This window comes from Natator depressus, chromosome 2 (genome assembly GCF_965152275.1).
Source record: "Natator depressus isolate rNatDep1 chromosome 2, rNatDep2.hap1, whole genome shotgun sequence".
NCBI classification, from domain to species: domain Eukaryota; kingdom Metazoa; phylum Chordata; order Testudines; family Cheloniidae; genus Natator; species Natator depressus.
Genome location: NC_134235.1, coordinates 198,873,771 through 198,892,443, shown reverse-complemented (window position 1 = coordinate 198,892,443; position 18,673 = coordinate 198,873,771). Strand labels below are relative to the sequence as shown.

Below are 18,673 nucleotides of genomic sequence, written 5' to 3'. Positions count from 1 at the left end.
TAGCTCTATGACTGATAGTGTTTGTTCAGCTGCAGTCTCCTCAGCCTTTCGGTGCTTGTGTGGTTGTTCATGCACTCCATGAAAGCCAACGAATGTGCTGAAATAATGGGAGACTTATTTGAAGTTCTTGCAGTGCACGTGAACTGAAACTCCTGTGGCTTCTCTCTGCCGTTGGTATTTTCTCCATCCACCCTGCATCTCAGCATCAGCTAGCACTTGGCAATTTACAAATGAAGATAGATTTGCACAACTGTACCTTGGCTGCTACATGCAAAGCATATAAATGCTATAATGATGGGTCCTAGAGAAAACACTTAGAATCTTTTATGCATGGGTATAGGCAGGTACAATTTATAATTTCCTGGGCCATTATTGCTCTGTTCTGTATTAGGCCTTTACCACACTGCCAAGTCTCTTGAATTATACTTTCTACCTTGGTGGTAATGGGCCAAATTCTTCCCTGGGGGTAATTCATGTCTAATGCACCTTGTTAGTGGTTAAAAAAATACTATTGTAAGCAGGGGGCAGCAGGCGGCTTAGGAGCACATTTCAAATTGCTAGCTATTTCTTTGATGACCTTCCACATTCTTTCAACTCTAAATTTAGATAGCTACTACAATGGCAGCGTTGCAGACTCCGTGCCACAGGAAACAACAAGCAGCAACTGTCCTGATCTTTCTTGAAAGAACAGCATAGATTGAGCTAGCCTGATGACTATAGTGCAGCCAGATCCAGCTGCATTTATCAAATTGTACCTTTTCATGTCTAATTACTATCATAGGTTTTCACTTAAGGCAGCCTCATAACATGCAAAAGCTGAAGTAGCATTAAAGGTCTGACATACAAAAGCGAAGAAACTGACCAAGTTAAGGCTTCTATGCCTGTATTCAAACAGCCCCACTGTGCCTTAGAGCAGATGAGTTCTAAGTGATGTTACACAGCTTGGGTGTCATAAATGTGAAGTACAAGTAAAACAGCACCATGCAGGATCAGGCCCTAAATACGTAAACTGAATTTAATAATTTTGCCTGCTTTAGTATTATCTAAATATGAGAATAGCAGGGGTAATGGGTAACATTTACAAATATGAAATAGACATTACTGAAGTGGGCTGAGAAAAATGTAAAAATATTGGGACCTTGGCTGGAATAAGCTGATGATATTTGCTATGAAGCTGGAATCATCAGCTAGTGGGTGTGTTTCTAGTGGGGTCCACAGGGGTTGGTTCTTGCCCCTCATTATTTAACATTTTATTAATGACCTGGAAGACAACATAAAATCACTACTTATAAAGTTTGCAGATGACACAAAAATCTGGGGAGTGGAAAATACTGAAGAGTACTGGTCCCTGATACAGAGTGATCTGGATTGTTTGGTAAACTGGGCTCAGGCAAACATTATGCATTTTAATATGGCTATATGTAAATGTATACATCTACAAAGCATTTAGGCCATACTTACAGGATGGGGGACCCTATCTGAGAAGCAGTGACCCTGAGAAAGATCTAGGAGTCATGGTCGATAATCAACTGAACATGAGTTCCCAATATGATGCTACGGCCGAAGAGGGAATGCGATCCTTGGATGCATCAATAGCATGAATAGCGGACTCTTGAGTTGGAGAGGTTATTTTACCTCTCTATTTGGCATTGGTGGAATAATGTGTCCAATTCAAGAAGGATGTTGATAAATTGGAAAGGGTTCAGAGAAGAGCCATGAGAATGACTGAAGAATTAGAAAACATGCCTTATAGTGATAGACTGTAGGAGCTCAATCTGTTTAGCTTACCAAAGAGACGGTTAAGGGGTGGCTTGATTAGTCTGTAAAATGTCATTTAATAATAGGCTCTTCAATCTGCAGAGAAGGGTATAACCCTATCCAATAGTTGGAAGTTGAAGCTAGACAAATTCAGACAGGAAATAAGGCATAGATTTTTAACAGTGACGGTAATTAACCATTGGAATAATTTACCACGCCATCACTGGCAATTTTTAAATCAAGACTGGATGTTTTTCTGAAAGATCTGCTCTAGGGCAGTGGTTTTCAAACTTTTTTTCTGGGAACACAGTTGAAGAAAATTGTTGATGCCCGTGATCCAATGGAGCTGGGGATGACGGGTTTGGGGAAGGGCTCCCGGCTGGGGCAGAGGGCTAGGGTGCGGCTGGGGCCAGGAATGAAGGGTTCAGGGTGTGGGAGGGGGCTCAGAGCTGGGGCAGGGGATTGGGGTGCAGGCATGGACTTACCTCCAGCAGCTCAGCCGGGGTGCACCGCGGACCGCGCTGTGCCCCAGAAGCAGCCAGCAGCAGGTCTGGCTCTTGGCGGAGGCACACAAGCGGCTCTGGACAACTCTCACCCGCAGGCACTGCCTCCCCCCCAGTTCCCGTTGGCTGGTTTCTGGGCAATGGGAGTGCGGAGCCAGTGCTCAGGGCGGAAACAATGCACGGAGCCCCATGGCCCCCCTAACTAGAAGCAGGACCGGCTGCTGGCCACTTCCGGGGCACAGTGCAGTGTCAGAAAAGGTAGGCACTAGCCTGCCCTAGTTGGGCAGCACCGCCGACGGGACTTTTAATGTCCCAGTCGGGGTGCTGACCAGAGCAAGGCAACCCAGTGCCTTACATGCCGCGACACAGTACTGGGATTGAAAAACACTGCTCTGGGGAAGTTCGATGGCCTATGTTATACCGGAGATCACATCAGATCGGGGTGGGCGATCTTTTTGGCCCGAGGGCCACATCTGGGTGTGAAAATTGCATGGAGGGCCATGAATGTAGGGGTGGGGCAGGGGTTGGGGTGTGCGAGGGACTCCGGGGTGCAGGAAGGGGCTCAGGGCAAGGGGTTGGGGCGGAGGAGAGGTGTGGGTTGTACGATGGGGCTCAGGGCCGGGGGTTGTGATGCAGGAGGGGGCTCAGGGCAAGGGGTTGGGGTGCAGGAAGGGTGCAGCAGGGGGCTCAGAGCAAGGGGTTGGGAGGCAGGGTGCAGGAAGGGTTTGGGGTGTGGGCTCTGGCCCAGCGCCACTTACTTGGAGTCAGGTGGCAGCAGCATGCACTGGGGCCAGGGCAGGCTCCCTGTCTGCCTGCCCTGGCCCCGCGCCGCTCCCAGAAGCGGCCAGCACCATGCCCCTGAGGCCCCTGGTGGAGGGGGGGCAGAGGGCTGTGCATGCTGCCCTTGCCTGCGGGTACCTCCCCTGAAGCTCCCATTGGCCGCGGTTCCCCATTCCCGGGGCTGCAGGGACGTGGTGCCAGCTGCTTCCAGGAGCGGTGCAGGGCCTGCGGCACCACGAGGGTGGCAATCCTGCAGGCCGTATCCAAAGTCTTGACGGGCCGTAGTTTGCCCACCCGTGCATTAAATGGTCACAATGGTCCCTTTTGGCCTCGGAATCTATTAAACTAGTATCACTGAATTTAATGGTTTCAGAGTAGCAGCCGTGTTAGTCTGTATCCGCAAAAAGAAAAGGAGGACTTGTGGCACCTTAGAGACTAACCAATTTATTTGAGCATAAGCTTTCGTGAGCTACATGCATCCGATGAAGTGAGCTGTAGCTCACGAAAGCTTATGCTCAAATAAATCTGTTAGTCTCTAAGGTGCCACAAGTCCTCCTTTTCTTTTTACTGAATTTAATGGAACAACTGTTTTTCACGATCTTAAAATCTGGCCCTTTACTTTCAGTACAGTAAATATAGCACACTATCAGTTTCATGAAATAGCAAACAAATTCTAACATGTGTTTTAATGAAATACATAGTAATCACTTGGGTTTTCTAGCTCGTGTATACAATTACAATAAAATAACGGTAATGAATGGTGGTGATTTCAGTTCTATGTAAGCAATGGAAGTGCTCTGAGATAAACTGATGAAAAGTGCTATATAAGAGCTAGATATTATTTTCAAGCAGCTGCGCATCCCTATTTTGGGAAAGCATAGTTGTAATATTTTAACCCCTATTCACCAGATTCCTCCCATCTTTTTTGTTGTTGATGAGAGTAAAAGCAGACACCCAAAGAATTTGCAGTTGTTAGTTCTTTCTTTAATAAAGCAGGTTAGACATTCTTCCAGAGTGAAGATACAAATTTCCATAGCTAAATGAATACCCAGTCAAAATATGGTGACTGCCTTTCTGCCGTAAGGTATGACTGACATTACATGCACAGGACTTGAAACAGTCATATGGTACAGACTTGAGATACAGTACAATAAGCCTCAAATTGGCTCAGGTATATTTTTTAAAGTCCCACATTAGTACTTATCTGTAATTTACAATGCATATATTTTCTATCAGATTACTGTTATCCATGAACATTATGAGCAGGTCATTTTTGGAAGAAAGAATAATCCTGTGTTTTAAAATGGCAATTTCTTCCTTGGTATATTTGTAACATAAGGCAAGATAGGGTGATTATCTGTCATTTTGTCCAAACTGTAGCTATTTGGCTTAATGTATATAAAAGAGTCTAATGACATTTCCAATATGATCAAACAGCAGCCACGAGTAGTATTTGGAATGTAGAGGGACATGGTATAACCAAAGTGGATCCATCCAATGGGATTCACTCAAATTTCATTTCTATTAATGTCTCTCTACTGCCGAGGATTTGTTCAAATCCCATGGCACAATAGACATTCAGCAAAACTTGTGAGTTTTAAAAAAAGTTTTATACTTTCAGCTTTGCTTAAAAATGTGCTATTAATGACATAACCACTAATTTTAAAGAATAAGAGAACTGTACAAATCACATTCTTTTATAGCACTGAGACTGTTCAAGAGAATGACAATGTGATCCCTGGAGTAAATGGACAGAAAACAAAAGAATGCTTAAAAAAAGATTAAAAAATAAAGTGTTTTACCGCTGCCAGACTGTTGTGGTCACTGACGATTTTGGTTTTATGAAACACAGTACTTCTTGAGTCTCTGGATCTGCATAACACTTCCCCCATCTTTACATATGCACTTCCTGATCAGATTCACCTTTGTGCCACATCAGCACCAACTCTAGCTGGAAGGGGGAATGCTAGAAAAGCCTGAAGGCTCTAAAGTAACAGCTATTTAATCTTCTGGCATTCACACAAACTCAGGGATACAAAATAAACCTGCACACAGGCATGCAGGTTAAATCCTGAAATGTTTTTTGTGAAGATGTAGGAATGAGAGGATTAGAATTAAACCAATATACAAACCCCTCCAAAATGTTATGCGTTTAAGATCTTTCAGCAAAACAAAAAGCCATCATGACTGTTCAGCACACCAACGTGTCACACACATGATGCTAAACCTGCTTATAACATTCCAGTATTTCTTCATTTTACAAGGCACAAATAATTTTGGAAGAATTATGTGGTGGCTTTCAAATGTGTACGTGTATGGCAGCTTCTCTGTAATTATGTGATAATTACCTTTTCATTTCAGTCTTCAACACTAGGCCTTGTAAGAGCCAACTACAGTAAATCACATCATCTAACTTTGAAAAACTGTATTTAACTCCAGTTACTTGCAGATGAATTGATAATTGTATGCACCAGTTATTAATAACATAACATTTGTCATGCAATTACAAAGTTATTGCATGGTTACATGGTATGAATCCTGTAAAATAAAATCCTAAAAACATGGAGGGATTTTGTTGTTGTTGCGTATATAGTAATTTAGTGGCATTCTTTCTATAAGTGTATTTCCTCAGAGCTGCTGAAAAAGTAGGCTTCCATTTATTAATAATTTATTTTTGTTACTTCCAAAGAGTTTAAGAATGATTATGGAATGCAAAAAACAACCCCACGTGTATTATCAGATGCATCCCACATTTCATGGGAAAGAGATTTCCTTTTCTGAATAGAAAAACAAGCTAGAGAGTTAATTAGAATCTTGTCCTCATTGAACCACTGCCTTTTTCTTGACTGGCAATGGGGAAGATCATGTCACTGTATTTGTATACAGAGAATGCATGGTTAGTAGCAACGCAATATAAAGTGCTTTTAATTATGAGTGCCTCAGGGCTCTTTTCCTCCTTCCCTGGTAAGTTATGTTCACCCGATAGCTGGAAGCTGTTTTAATTCAGTCTGCTCAGTTCTAACACCATCAGATGGTTAAATTTCCCTAGCAAACCACTGACTTAGACATGTTAATCTCAGTCAGCTGTAATTCTTCCCAGGGACAGTGAAATTAGTTAATATAATTAGGTGTAAGAGGTGTAGTGCTACCTCTGAAGAGAAAAAAATATTAGGCAAAAAGACGCAGGACTCTGTTGTTCAGGTCCCCATCCTTTCCAAAATTTGCCAGGTGGTTCTACTTTAACACAGGAGTAAGGAAGTGTTAAAAATGGGACACAAACTTGTGTCTTTAACCTGCACCAGCTATTGTGGGATTAAAGATTAAGAACTCAGGACTCTTCTACTGAAAACAAACCTGGTGGCATCCCTAAATCAGAGCAAGGGCAACTTCATTTCGCTTCAGAAGGAAAGATCAAACCCAATCAAGCTACCTGCAAAAGGAAGTTTTCATCTCTCCATTAGCAGCATTTAAATGTTTCATCTCTCCATTAAATCGTGAATTGCTTTTAGATACAGTCGTAGAAGTTCTTTCATTTTATCGTTTTCTTTTGTTGCAGACATCCCTAGGAATCTAAATAGAGTTCTCCTTTGCCTTCTCTCCTTACCACAGTAACAAACAAATTACTCCAGCAAGGTGGATGATTTTCAACAACTCCGTAATTTGGAATCAGTCTCCACATCATTTTCATACCACATCCCACTCCTTTTCACAGCCATGCCTCCAGCATATTTCTATACCTCAGAACAGATGTGTTGACTGAGAACTACTGTTCTACTTCAGCAAAAGTCACCACTCAGATTCACCTAGCTAGAGGAAAAGGTATCTCATAGTCCCTTGGAATTCAGGACTCCTGTGGGACAACAGACAACGCTTCTAATGAAATAAATGGGGATAACTCCAAGTCACATTTCTCAGTGAATTATTTCTTAAACTGTAACAGAATTGCCATGAAGGAAAACCTCAGCACCATCCATCATGAATGGATTTGATTCTTATACACAAAAGAGGTTGTACAGTTCTTAAAACATTTACAGAAACAGATTCCAAAGGAACACTACTCCAACACACAAACCCCACACCACCTCACTCAGAAATATTAAAAGTCTTTTAACTAGTATAGATTCAAGCTACCCAGGGCTTTAAAGAGGCTATTTTAGATTTGATTTGGTGTTCTCCTATACCTGAAGTGCCGGTCTTATCTTTTATAGTTTCTCTCTCTGAGTACTAGTCAGAGGTTTTGCTGTGACTCCAGTAATCTTGATGCCAGCTGCTGAACCAGTTGCTAAAGGATGCTTTGCATCTCTTCGATTTGCTTCCCCTCATTTTCTACCCATAATCTCTAGCGGAATAGTTCCCTTCCCACCCAGCATAAGCCTAACCTGGCATGCTGGAAAAAGTAAATGTATTAATTGTAGTTTTGTCTCCTCTCCTCTGGGTACCCATTAGAATATATGCCCCAGGTTACTCTGTGTGGTGAGAAACTAACTAAATAGTACTATAGCTCTAGAAGCCACTAAGATAACCCTACAACTAGCAGTAGTTCTATATTGGGTCTGGATACTACTGCAGCAGTTAAGGTAATCATTACAAAATTTTTGTACTCTTTGGAGGGTTGCAATATACTGCCTGGACCAAATTTGTGCTCTGATCTATTAGCTAGGCTTTTAGCAGCTGGAATGGGTTATCTTTATATACCTTCTGTCCTTCTGAGTCAGTCATCCAGCCCTGTGGAATCGAAGTTATTTCAGCTGAGGTTTAGTAACTGACCTCACAAGCTCTCCAAGCTGTTTAATTAGATGTCCAAGGGGCTGACAATAGTGAAGTCAGAATCCTTGCTATTATTGCTATCATCATCATCAGGGCTGGAACTCAGGTTACTAGAGGAGGCAGAAATGGAGCCCATGAGTGGATCAGAAAAGACCAAAGAAGAACGAGATGGAGCTTCATTCTTTGTTGCCGCCTCCTTGTGTGCCTGAAGCGACTGCTTGTGCTCAGAGACAGCACCTTTATTTCCCTCCTCTTCTTCGGAAACCAGGATATAGTCATCAGTGCTTCTGCTCTCTGCATTTCTGCTTGTTTCAGCTGTTGCCTGTGAGACAATAGCATGGAAATGATTTAGAGTAAGTGGCAAAACTAAAAACCACATCTTTATTTTAAAATCTCTATTCTACCCATCAGTGTGATACTGGACATAGGAAAAATAAACAATTGTTGCCAACAACTGACATAACTCAAGTCTACTTTGACTTGTATGATCTCCACCCACTGACCTGACAAATACCCTAGGTACTTCAGGTGTCCAAACAGTTATATTCAGAGTATACAAATGTATCTTGCACTGTGTCCTAACGATCACTAAATAGGACCCTGGTTAGATACATGGAGGGTTAATTCCAGGCTCAAAAGCCTCACTATGAAGAATGACCCAACGCTCATCTCTCAAACCTCAACCCTGGGGAGAAACAGCAAGAGGAATCTGGCTCACTGCAAGCGTTGCAGAAGGGCAGATGAGGGAAAAATTAAGTTTTTTAGCTAACAAAACAGCAATTGCTAAAAGTACTTGTTTACTTTGATGAAATATAAAGTTGAGATTGAATAAAAACACATCACCGGGTACTGGAGCTTGTATTGGTGCTAAAGTACTTCTCTCTCACATTACTGCAGTTCCCTACAGTTCCACGCAACTAGGTGATCTCAGTTTGGGATCTTATAGCTACATTATAGTACTGAAGATTGTTGGAAATCAGAATTACAGTGACATTTTTTCTGTTGGTTAATGAGATAGTATTAGAGAATCTTTGGCTTGTAGAAGTTAGTGTAAAATGACATTTTGGAGAGTGATCTGAATCCCCACTTAGCCCGTGGGGTGGCTTGTTCACCGAACTTTTACACCACCTGGAACAACTGCAGTCCCTCAAGAGATCCATGATTTGAATCATAAGGATCAATGGCATATCCATCAGAGCAGAAATACTTTTATTAGCAAATTTGTAATCTGTTACCTTGAATGGATGGCAGACTATTTCCCCTTTCTTCCATAAGAAACATTAATATCATGATCCCGTACAGGAAGCAGTTTGTTCACCTACCAGGGATCATGACTGGGTGCCTAGTCAATTTCATACAGCTGCCCCTGAATAAGAATACAATCTGGCAAACAGTCTGACATGGGATAAGCAGTGAATCCTCGTTAGCCTGAGGTGAGATGAACTTGATTCTAACTTGTTAGATTCACAGTAACACAAGAGTGAGAAAAGGGAAAAGATGCGGAAGGAGCAGCTGGAGGAACATGTGTGTCAGTTATGTAAGGCTCATATAGGCAATGGTGTGCTAAGCAGGGGCAACTCCATCAACAATGATTTTTCAGGCAAAGTTATATTTCCCAGCATAATGTAACTTTAGGGTAAGAGATGGGTGGCTTTGGTAGAGGGGAAAAAGAATAAAAGATAGGGAACAGCGTGAATGAGATAGAGACAGATTAGTAATACAGTACCTAAAATTATGTGTGTCATTAAAGTACTGCAAAAAGAAAAGGAGGACTTGTGGCACCTTAGAGACTAACAAATTTATTTCAGCATAAGCTTTCGTGAGCTACAGCTCACTTCATCGGATGCATGTAGCTCACGAAAGCTGATGCTCAAATAAATTTGTTAGTCGCTAAGGTGCCACAAGTACTCCTTTTCTATTTGCGGATATAGACTAACACGGCTGCTACTCTGAAAGCTGTCATTAAGGTACTGGTGGATCCATAACTTGCCTTTAGGTACCCTATGGACTCTTGCCGAATTTATTTTACTGTAGTTACTGCTGATAGCCATTTCCCATTGTCTCTCTTGTTCATTACACAAGAGTACTTTCTTGAAAGTCCTCAATCCATCAATGGATTGGGAGGATATATAAGAAACTTATGCTACTAGCTATTATGTAAGTAGTTGCTACAAATTATTAACAATTAACAAGGCAAAATATCAGCTGAGAGTGAAAAAGGTGAGAACAAAGAATTGTGACTCAGTACCTCAAGAACAAAGAAAAGTTTGTATTAAAGGGGTTGCAGAGACATTTCCACTATCAATATGGAATATTTTAAAAAAATCTTGTTTATATAACTTTAATATTAAACATTCTCATTTTTATTTATATATTCTTCTATAAATAAATTACCCATTTTAATGATGTCTCTCCAATACAAATTGAAACATCTCACATTCAGTGTAGCAACAAAAATATGACATAAATCACAAGCAATAACAATTAACAATTATATAATTAACGGATCTAAAAACTTGACTTTAGCTGAATACTGTTGCTAATCTTTACATGCACACATCCCTTTTAAAATAACTTAATAAATAATTCATTTTCCTTTAGATGACCATTATAAAATTAATATAACCCAAATTGAAAAAATTATTTTTAAGAGTTCCAAAAACTATTTAGTAAGTTCATAATGTAGTTAAAACTGACTGGTAGTAAATTTCCTACTCCTTTTGTGAATTTTAAAAAATGTTTTCACTACTCCAAGAAGTTACAAACAAACAGATCTAATTTACAGACAGACACACCACACTATTTAAACACCTTTTGTATGATGAAACATATAATTCTTCTTTAATTACTGTTTTTGTTTCATCTGATCTATTTGAATTACCATCTTCATCATCTGTCAGTTAATCAGCTATCATGTCTAGGGCTCTGAGAACACAGACAGTGTAAAAGAATGGCTCAGCTCCAGAAATTAATCAACAGTCTCCTGCTTGATTCCATGGACATTCATCACATAGCATTACAGAGGGCCAGATTAAGGTCTTCTGGGGCTGTAGGTTCCATTCCAAATTTCACGGCCTCCTTTTTCTTTTTACAACAGTAATGAAAGCTATTTTAAACACCCCGAGTTGACGTAACCCACTGTTCCTCGTTCTTTTTGGAAGCCCCTGACACACAGATACAAATTTAATTTTGAGCACTGAGTGTACTTTGTAATTCCAGCCCGATGGCATCATATTAGCCACTATTTCAGTCTTCCCAACTCTCTTGTCCAAGCTGGCTGCTACCCTAGGGAACCAAAGGCATTACCTAGCAAAACACTTACAAATAGGTTACCAGTGCGAGTGATCTTAAAGATATCTGTAAGGCAAACAGGCTGACTTCCTTAAGGCAGTGAACAGGCACGGCCATAGCTAGTTCTACTGGGGGCCTGCTACTGCAGTTTCCTAAATTCTGAAATGTGCTGTCGCCTGGTTGGACATACCCCACCCCCCCTTTTAATAAAGGTAAAAGAAAGAAGCATCATATCGTAACTTCTTTTCCTTATGGTTATGTTCTTCAATTTTTAGGCTACCCAAATTTTTGGCCCCTAAACCTGGGTTTAGTAGAAGTATGTACCCATTGCCTCCAACATGATATAAGGGCTTGCTATAAATATAGGTCTGTGTTTAGAACACACTATTATTTTAATGCTGGTATTTCCAGAGGTAAAATATGTCTCCCCACTCCTTGCTCTGTTTCTCTTTCAGGAAACTCGCACTGACGTGAACCATGTTTTCTTCCATCTGCTGCCACTACTGAATAAATGAAAAATGACAGAATTATACTTCCAGCCGCTTTTGAAAGTGTACAACCTTTTGCCTGGTGCCATATGGCTTCTCCCAACATTTCTTCCTGATGAATATCAGCTACTAGTGTCAGGCTTATTTCAATTGCCTGCATACTGCCAACTAGCTAAAGCTAACAATAAGAATACATTTTAAGTAAGCCGAGAAAAAGAGCAGCAGCTCATTTTGTCTCCTTCTTGGGCTAGTTAAAGGAAAGATAAGGTGTTAATTATTCAATATTTAGCAATGCAAGATTCTTATTTATCAACTGTATTGTTACCGAAATTAATGCTGTACATCTTATTTGAGGCTTATTCCACTGCAGCACAGCGTTAAAAATGGAACATTAGAAAAAAAAGAAGTCCTCCCTATATGTGTAATTCTTTATAAAATGTCAAGTGCTAGAGCAATGTGCCACTAGGCTCAAACATATAGCAGAGTATATATATAATATATATATATAAATATGGTATAAAAATACATAAAATATAGTGTAGCAGAGTATAAAAATATATAAATATAGCAGAGTGGTATAAATACTACTACTTAGCTTTTATACAGTGTTTTTCATCTTTGTATTGCAAAGTGCTTTCTTTACAAAGGAGGTCAGTATCACTACTCCCATTTTACAGATGGGGAAACTGAGGTACGGTCTGGGATGTAAGTTTCTTTTTTGATTAATGAAGTGACAAATTACCAGTATCTAAAAAACACTGAAAGCCAATGGGTCAGATTTCAATCTCATTTACACTAATATAAATCTGCAGTAACACCAATGAAGTCAGCTGAGTAACACTGGTGTGAGACTAGTGTAGATGAGAGGAGATTTGGGCCCAAAACATTTTCCAGAGGTTCTGGAATATAAATGTAATTTCTACATAACAGACTCAGCAGCCATAAAAGGCCATACTAAATAGAATTACACATGTTATTGCACTAGGAAAAAACCCACAAATACAGCAAAATTTATTTTGCTGGAAATACATTAAATAGGAATGAAATTAAAGCAATACAACATGTTCTAAATAATTAACGTTTAGAACTTTTTAAACTTTCTGCTGTATTCAGAAAATGCTTCCAGCTTGACCTGGAAATATCATCGTAGCACATTACCCTCATTAAGACTAAAAAGCTGACCTGTGGTCCTGTTTGGAAAAAAATTAATTAATGCTCTCTTTTCACAGGCTACTAAACTTAGTGGTTTTTATCTTTTAATTTTCATTACACTGGCTCAAAACATCCTCTCTTTTTACTTGATTTTACTCACGAAAGATAAACACAATGTAGTCAGAAACAGCAAAGAATGCTGGGGTATTAATATTTCTTCCCAACAATAAGCAGTTCTAAAACTAATTTCTTGTTTTTGTTACTATAATAAACTGATGCTCATTACTATAATTGGAGCTCCCAGAAGGTAAGATGAGAGAAAGCTAATAAGAAAAAATTCACTGTACCCTAAACTGAAAATATACCATAATCTGCAGATATTAACCATTTAAAGCTCAAAACCTTATTAAATGTTTTATCAGGGTTAGATTGCACAACCCTTACCACATTTGCCAGCAGTTACTCATGAGTAGCCCCATTGATACCAATGTGAGAATAAATCCTTACCCGCCTGAGTAATGTTCGCACAATCTAACACAGAGTGTTGTGTTATACTGTATCTTTCATTTTATACTGTGAATCAACGTTAAGGATTATTAAAAATAAGGCATCTGCCATTTCAATACTAAGGCACAAATATTTCTTATGTAAAGAGTGAGAAGCTATAGTACCAAAATAGGGGATGTCATTAGACATGCAATCCCGTATGCAATCCTGTTGTGGCTGTGTTGGTCCCAGGATACTAGAAAGACAAAGGTGGGTGAGATAATATCTTTTATTGGACCAACTTCTGTTGGAGAGAGAGACAATCTTTTGAGCTTACGGAAATCACAGATGTCATTACTGCTTTAACCGCTTTTGTTAAAACCAGACTTTTTTGTCATATTGAAGGCATTGGTTAAACCCGTGTTAGCCCATATGTACTCCAGTGGGCTACCAATGGAGTTTAACCACTGCCTTCAATATGGCAGAAAAGCCTGGTTTTAATAACCATGGTTAAAAGCACTAATGACATCTGTGATGAACTGGGAGTTCTTTCTGTACCACTTCTGAACTTTGGATGATTTTATGAAATTGTATCATGAAATTACTGTGTCATGGAATGCCTATATGTATGTGGATCCCCAATGAGTTAGCAGGGTTGTGCCATGCCTGTGCCAGGCCAGAGACAATGGTGATTAATCAGCACTCAGCGATAGTTTATTCAAAGTAAAACAACTTGGGACTATAGGTTTGCTCTACCTGGGAGAAGACACTTTCTCTTCTTGTCTGAAGGGAGGGAGGAGGGTAGCAGTGGAAAGTTACCAAAAGGCTGAAGAAAAGAAGTTTGTGACCCCAGCCGGAGTTTATTAAAGGACTCACAGGGAGGAACTAGGGGAAAGAGTCATTTTGCACCGGATTAAGATGAGGGAGGCTGCTGCAGTGGCAGCATAGGCAAGGAGGTGGAGGGCCCTGCCTGCCTGCTGGAATATAGATGGTAGCCCAAGGATCCCAAGAGAAGGATGAGCCAGTGAGGGATGCTGCATTTAGGATATTTTATATGATCTGTACTCTCCTGTGCTTTATCTGTTGACAGCAATCATAAGTACAGGTTGATAGATTGAGCAAAGTGTGTGCATGTGTGTGTGGGCTGCTTCACAACTACTGTGGTGTACCTGAGGGATTTAAATTGTGAACCAGGAGCTTCACACATTTTGGGGGTGGAGTTCTGGGACAGGGGTGTGTTTCAGTACTAGGGAGTCTTGAAGTGGGGCTAGGCAGCTGGACAGAGGGTTCAAACACTCAGAAAGGGGGTGCAGTTACTAGGTCTCACCCTGAGGGTATGTCTAGGGACTCCGAGGTTGGGGTAGTGGCTGGACTCTGTTCAGATTCCACGAGCTTAACACACCCCCGAGGAGCTAGAGCAAAGAGGCTTGGATTCCCCTCACACCAGTCCTAGCAGGTGGCCGTGAAGGGGTGCTCAATAGGATCTGTGACAACATCCATTATAAATGAACTTGTAAACATAAATGTAAAAGCCTTTTATCTTTGCATCTAACATAATTAAGTAAAATAAGATATATTTTATTTTTAATATTGAAATACTATTTTGAACAGCTGTTAAAAGCAAGCACACCATCCTATTTCACTAGGTTTAGGTAAGTAATTCTTCTTTCTATTTCCTTTCATTCACTCCTTCAGCACTGCTGAGTTGATCAACAAGCTGTAGTAGAAAACTGAGAACAGACTAGACTGGACCATGGCAACGATAATGCGGTTATTGATTTCCCGATGTTGTTGGTATTGATACTGGTGCTGGTGTATGGGATATTTAACTTCAGAACTCTGCTGATGTGCTCTTCTTGGGAATTATACATTAATCTGCATACATAGTTATTTGTTCATATAAGAGCATAGCTCAACTAAATGAAAAAACCATGTGCGATGCAACCTTGTGCTACCATGGATGGAAATAAATCTATTGCCCTGTAAACATATGTTTTTCATGAGGATGAAAGCATCATATTGATTCAAGGAGAAAGCCAATACAGAAACCTCAAACAACTGAAAGGAAATGGGAGGTTAAAGTGATCTCCTAGCTGTATCTTTTTTTGGCACTTGAAGATGGATACATTGGTGCAATGCAGTAATCAGCTGTTGCATAATGGAATTCTAGAGGACAGAGGCAATGAAAATAGTCTACCCACAGGAAAAAGTTTGCCTTCAGTTTTTAAATCCCCAGCACCAATAATACCTTTATAGCTCTCTTTAAAAATATATTTTCAATCTTTTAAAATATGAAACTAATTTACTGAGAAGCAGCTGAGATAACTATTTAGAAAAAACAAAAAACAACTGTACTTGATTTACCTATTCTTGAAGGGCCCAATCCAGCACCAATGTAGTCAATGGGAGTTTTGCAACTGACTTCAATGGGAGTAGGATTGGGCTTAGAGCCTTATCTAGCAGTGAACAACGTTCCACTATCAGAAAGGAGGCAAGGCTTCTGGGAAGAAGGAGCAGGACACTACTTAGCAGAGTGAGTTGGGATCTATTAGCACCGAAGGGAGAGTCAAATAGCAAAGGCGAAGAGGAAAAGCAGGGAACCAAGAGAAGGGATCAAACAGGGATAAAAAACATCACAGAGAAATTCAAACCCTGGAAAGACTGATTCAACTAAGGGATCTCTAGGTCTTATTTGCTATTGTATCAACTTATAAACAAAGTTATTTAATTAGAACAAATTTTTTTTAATTGCATTCTTAGGTAAATGTCTGAATCACAAAAATAGGTTTTCTAAATTGTCAAAAGACAATTTGTGAAACTTTAGGAACTTTTGAAAAATGTTCTAAAGATCTTTATTGAATGCACATTTTTTCCATCAGGTTATCAGCAACTTGGCTGAAATGGATGTATTTACCTGAAGCGTTGAGAGGAAGTGTTGCTTTGCCATAACAGATCCTTTTAGGGCATCTCCCATCTCCTTGTTCTGACTGCTGGAACAGTAATGATCATCTTCTATTGTGATTTGCTCATTCTCTTCAGCCTCCAGCTGGCTCTGGTTGAAACGCAGGGAACCCTTTAGAATATCCTTGATCTATTTGCCAAACAGGAGAAAAATAATTCAGAACATTAGGAAAAATCTAAAATATCTGAAGCTTGGGCTAATGAACCCAAAGCAGACAGTCTGCCTTTCATGCACTATATATTTTGTAAATGATTTACTATATTTTTTGAAGAAGAAAACAACATTAATGGTAATACTTGCACTGTTTAAAGGATCAAGCACCAGTGACACAGGGTTCTACCAGAAACTGGAAACCACAAAGCACCTAAGATACTTAAAAAGAACAAGAGCTTGACCTCTCTATGGTTCAATTTCACCTCCAGAAAAAGAGGATTTGTAAAACTTAATATATTTAATATTTGTAAAGCTGAATTTGGTCAATATCTGTACCTGCTTCAAGCCTGCCAGCGATACCAGAATTTCATCTTCTTTCTCCAAGTGTTCCTGTAATATGACCTCTTGAATATTTCCTGCAACACAAAGAACAATATTTTCCTAAATGATCATGTAGTACTTATCTGCCACCAACCTAAAGTCAGCATGAGCATGCTCAGATATTTGCACCATGTCTCATGCAAACAGTCACACACATATAGACCTACAGCTTGGCACCTTTACTCATTGTAGAAGGGGATTAGAAACTTGGCTAGCCAAATCTACACACCAGTCCGAACTCCCACAATGACGCTGTGCTATTAAAAGATTTGACTGCCAATTGAATCAATCAGGACACACAACACACATACTATTCCTGATCCCTAGAAGAAAGCTGATGGCTATAACCTTCATGATCTCCACAGATATTAAGTTAGAATCATAGAGTATCAGGGTTGGAAGGGACCTCAGGAGGTCATCTAGTCCAACCCCCTGCTCAAAGCAGGACCAATCCCCAACTAAATCATCCCAGCCAGGGCTTTGTCAAGCCTGACCTTAAAAACCTCAAAGGAAGGAGATTCCACCACCTCCCTAGGTAACGCATTCCAGTGCTTCACCACTCTCCTAGTGAAAAATATCCAACCTAAACCTCCCCCACTGCAACTTGAGACCATTACTCCTTGTTCTGTCATCTGCTACCACTGAGAACAGTCTAGATCCATCCTCTTTGGAACCCCCTTTCAGGTAGGTGAAAGCAGCTATCAAATCCCCCCTCATTCTTCTCTTCCGCAGACTAAACAATCCCAGTTCCCTCAGCCTCTCCTCATAAGTCATGTGTTCCAGTCCCCTAATCATTTTTGTTGCCCTCCACTGGACGCTTTCCAGTTTTTCCACATCCTTCTTGTAGAGTGGGGCCCAAAACTGGACACAGTACTCCAGATGAGGCCTCACCAATGTCGAACAGAGGGGAACGATCATGTCCCTCCATCTGCTGGCAATGCCCCTACTTATACAGCCCAAAATGCCGTAAGCCTTCTTGGCAACAAGGGCACACTGTTGACTCATATCCAGTTTCTTGTCCACTGTAACCCCCAGGTCCTTTTCTGCAGAACTGCTGCCTAGCCATTCGGTCCCTAGTCTGTAGCAGTGCATGGGATTCTTCCGTCCTAAGTGCAGGACTCTGCACTTGTCCTTGTTGAACCTCATCAGATTTCTTTTGGCCCAATCCTCTAATTTGTCTAGGTCCCTCTGTATCCTATCCCTACTTACATAGCAATAGTATCTGTGGACCCCTTAAATTTGTGTGCACTCTGCAATTCTAGTTCTGCTAATTCCTAATGCCAGCACTGATGCTAGAGTTCCCTGGTCTTTGTGTACCAAGAGTGAAATCCTCACCTCTGCTCCCTCCCCTTTATTCTGGGTAAAAGACCCAGAGCAGAGTAAAGGGACCTTAATAGTCTTATATCTGGCTGAGAAGGAAGACAGCTGAAAGTCTGTACTTCAAGGATCCCCCTTGCAAGTCCTCGCACAGGGGATTTACTGAGTCCAGAATGGGTATATCAGAGGAAGGGCCACAGTACACAGTGACATGGAGATTTTGGGCCATGCTGTAGCCCACAGGGCAGCCCAGAGAGGCTACCATAACTGAGGCAGGCCCCAGAGCTGACTAAACTATGCCAGGAACCTCTCCATCCACCTTAACCCTCCTCTCTCCTTGGGCTTTGAGTTCTGTGCCATGCCTCAGAGGCACAACACAGAACAACAAACTTATGCTTGATACCTGCTGCACTGGAATGCAACGAGAGAAGGGAAAAGCTTCTCGGTGCCCTTCCCCACCCCAGCGTACTAAGCTTCATGCTAACCTACCCCTTTACTGGCATTCATCAGGGAACAATGCTTTGCTACTTGTGAACAATGTTATCATCCTACACTCTTGCTAATAAAAATGTTATATCACTAACACCATGCCCTGTCATCATCAGCATTTTTTTTAAAAAAAACAAACCCTGAAT

The 18,673-nt window shown here is 40.7% G+C and overlaps 1 protein-coding gene across 1 annotated transcript in view; it reads right to left on the bottom strand.

Annotated features, from left to right (window-relative positions):
- Positions 1-3,987: 3,987 nt before the first annotated feature.
- The window catches only part of TBC1D5 (TBC1 domain family member 5), a 469,719-nt gene continuing 455,033 nt past the window's right edge, over positions 3,988-18,673 (bottom strand). Inside the window, exons 22-24 of the mRNA XM_074945686.1 lie at positions 16,677-16,756; positions 16,140-16,316; positions 3,988-8,130 (exon numbers count right to left, since the gene is read on the bottom strand). Of these exons, the coding sequence (XP_074801787.1) occupies positions 7,834-8,130; positions 16,140-16,316; positions 16,677-16,756 (554 nt within the window). The 3' untranslated portion in view covers positions 3,988-7,833. The remainder of the gene's footprint in view (positions 8,131-16,139; positions 16,317-16,676; positions 16,757-18,673) is intronic.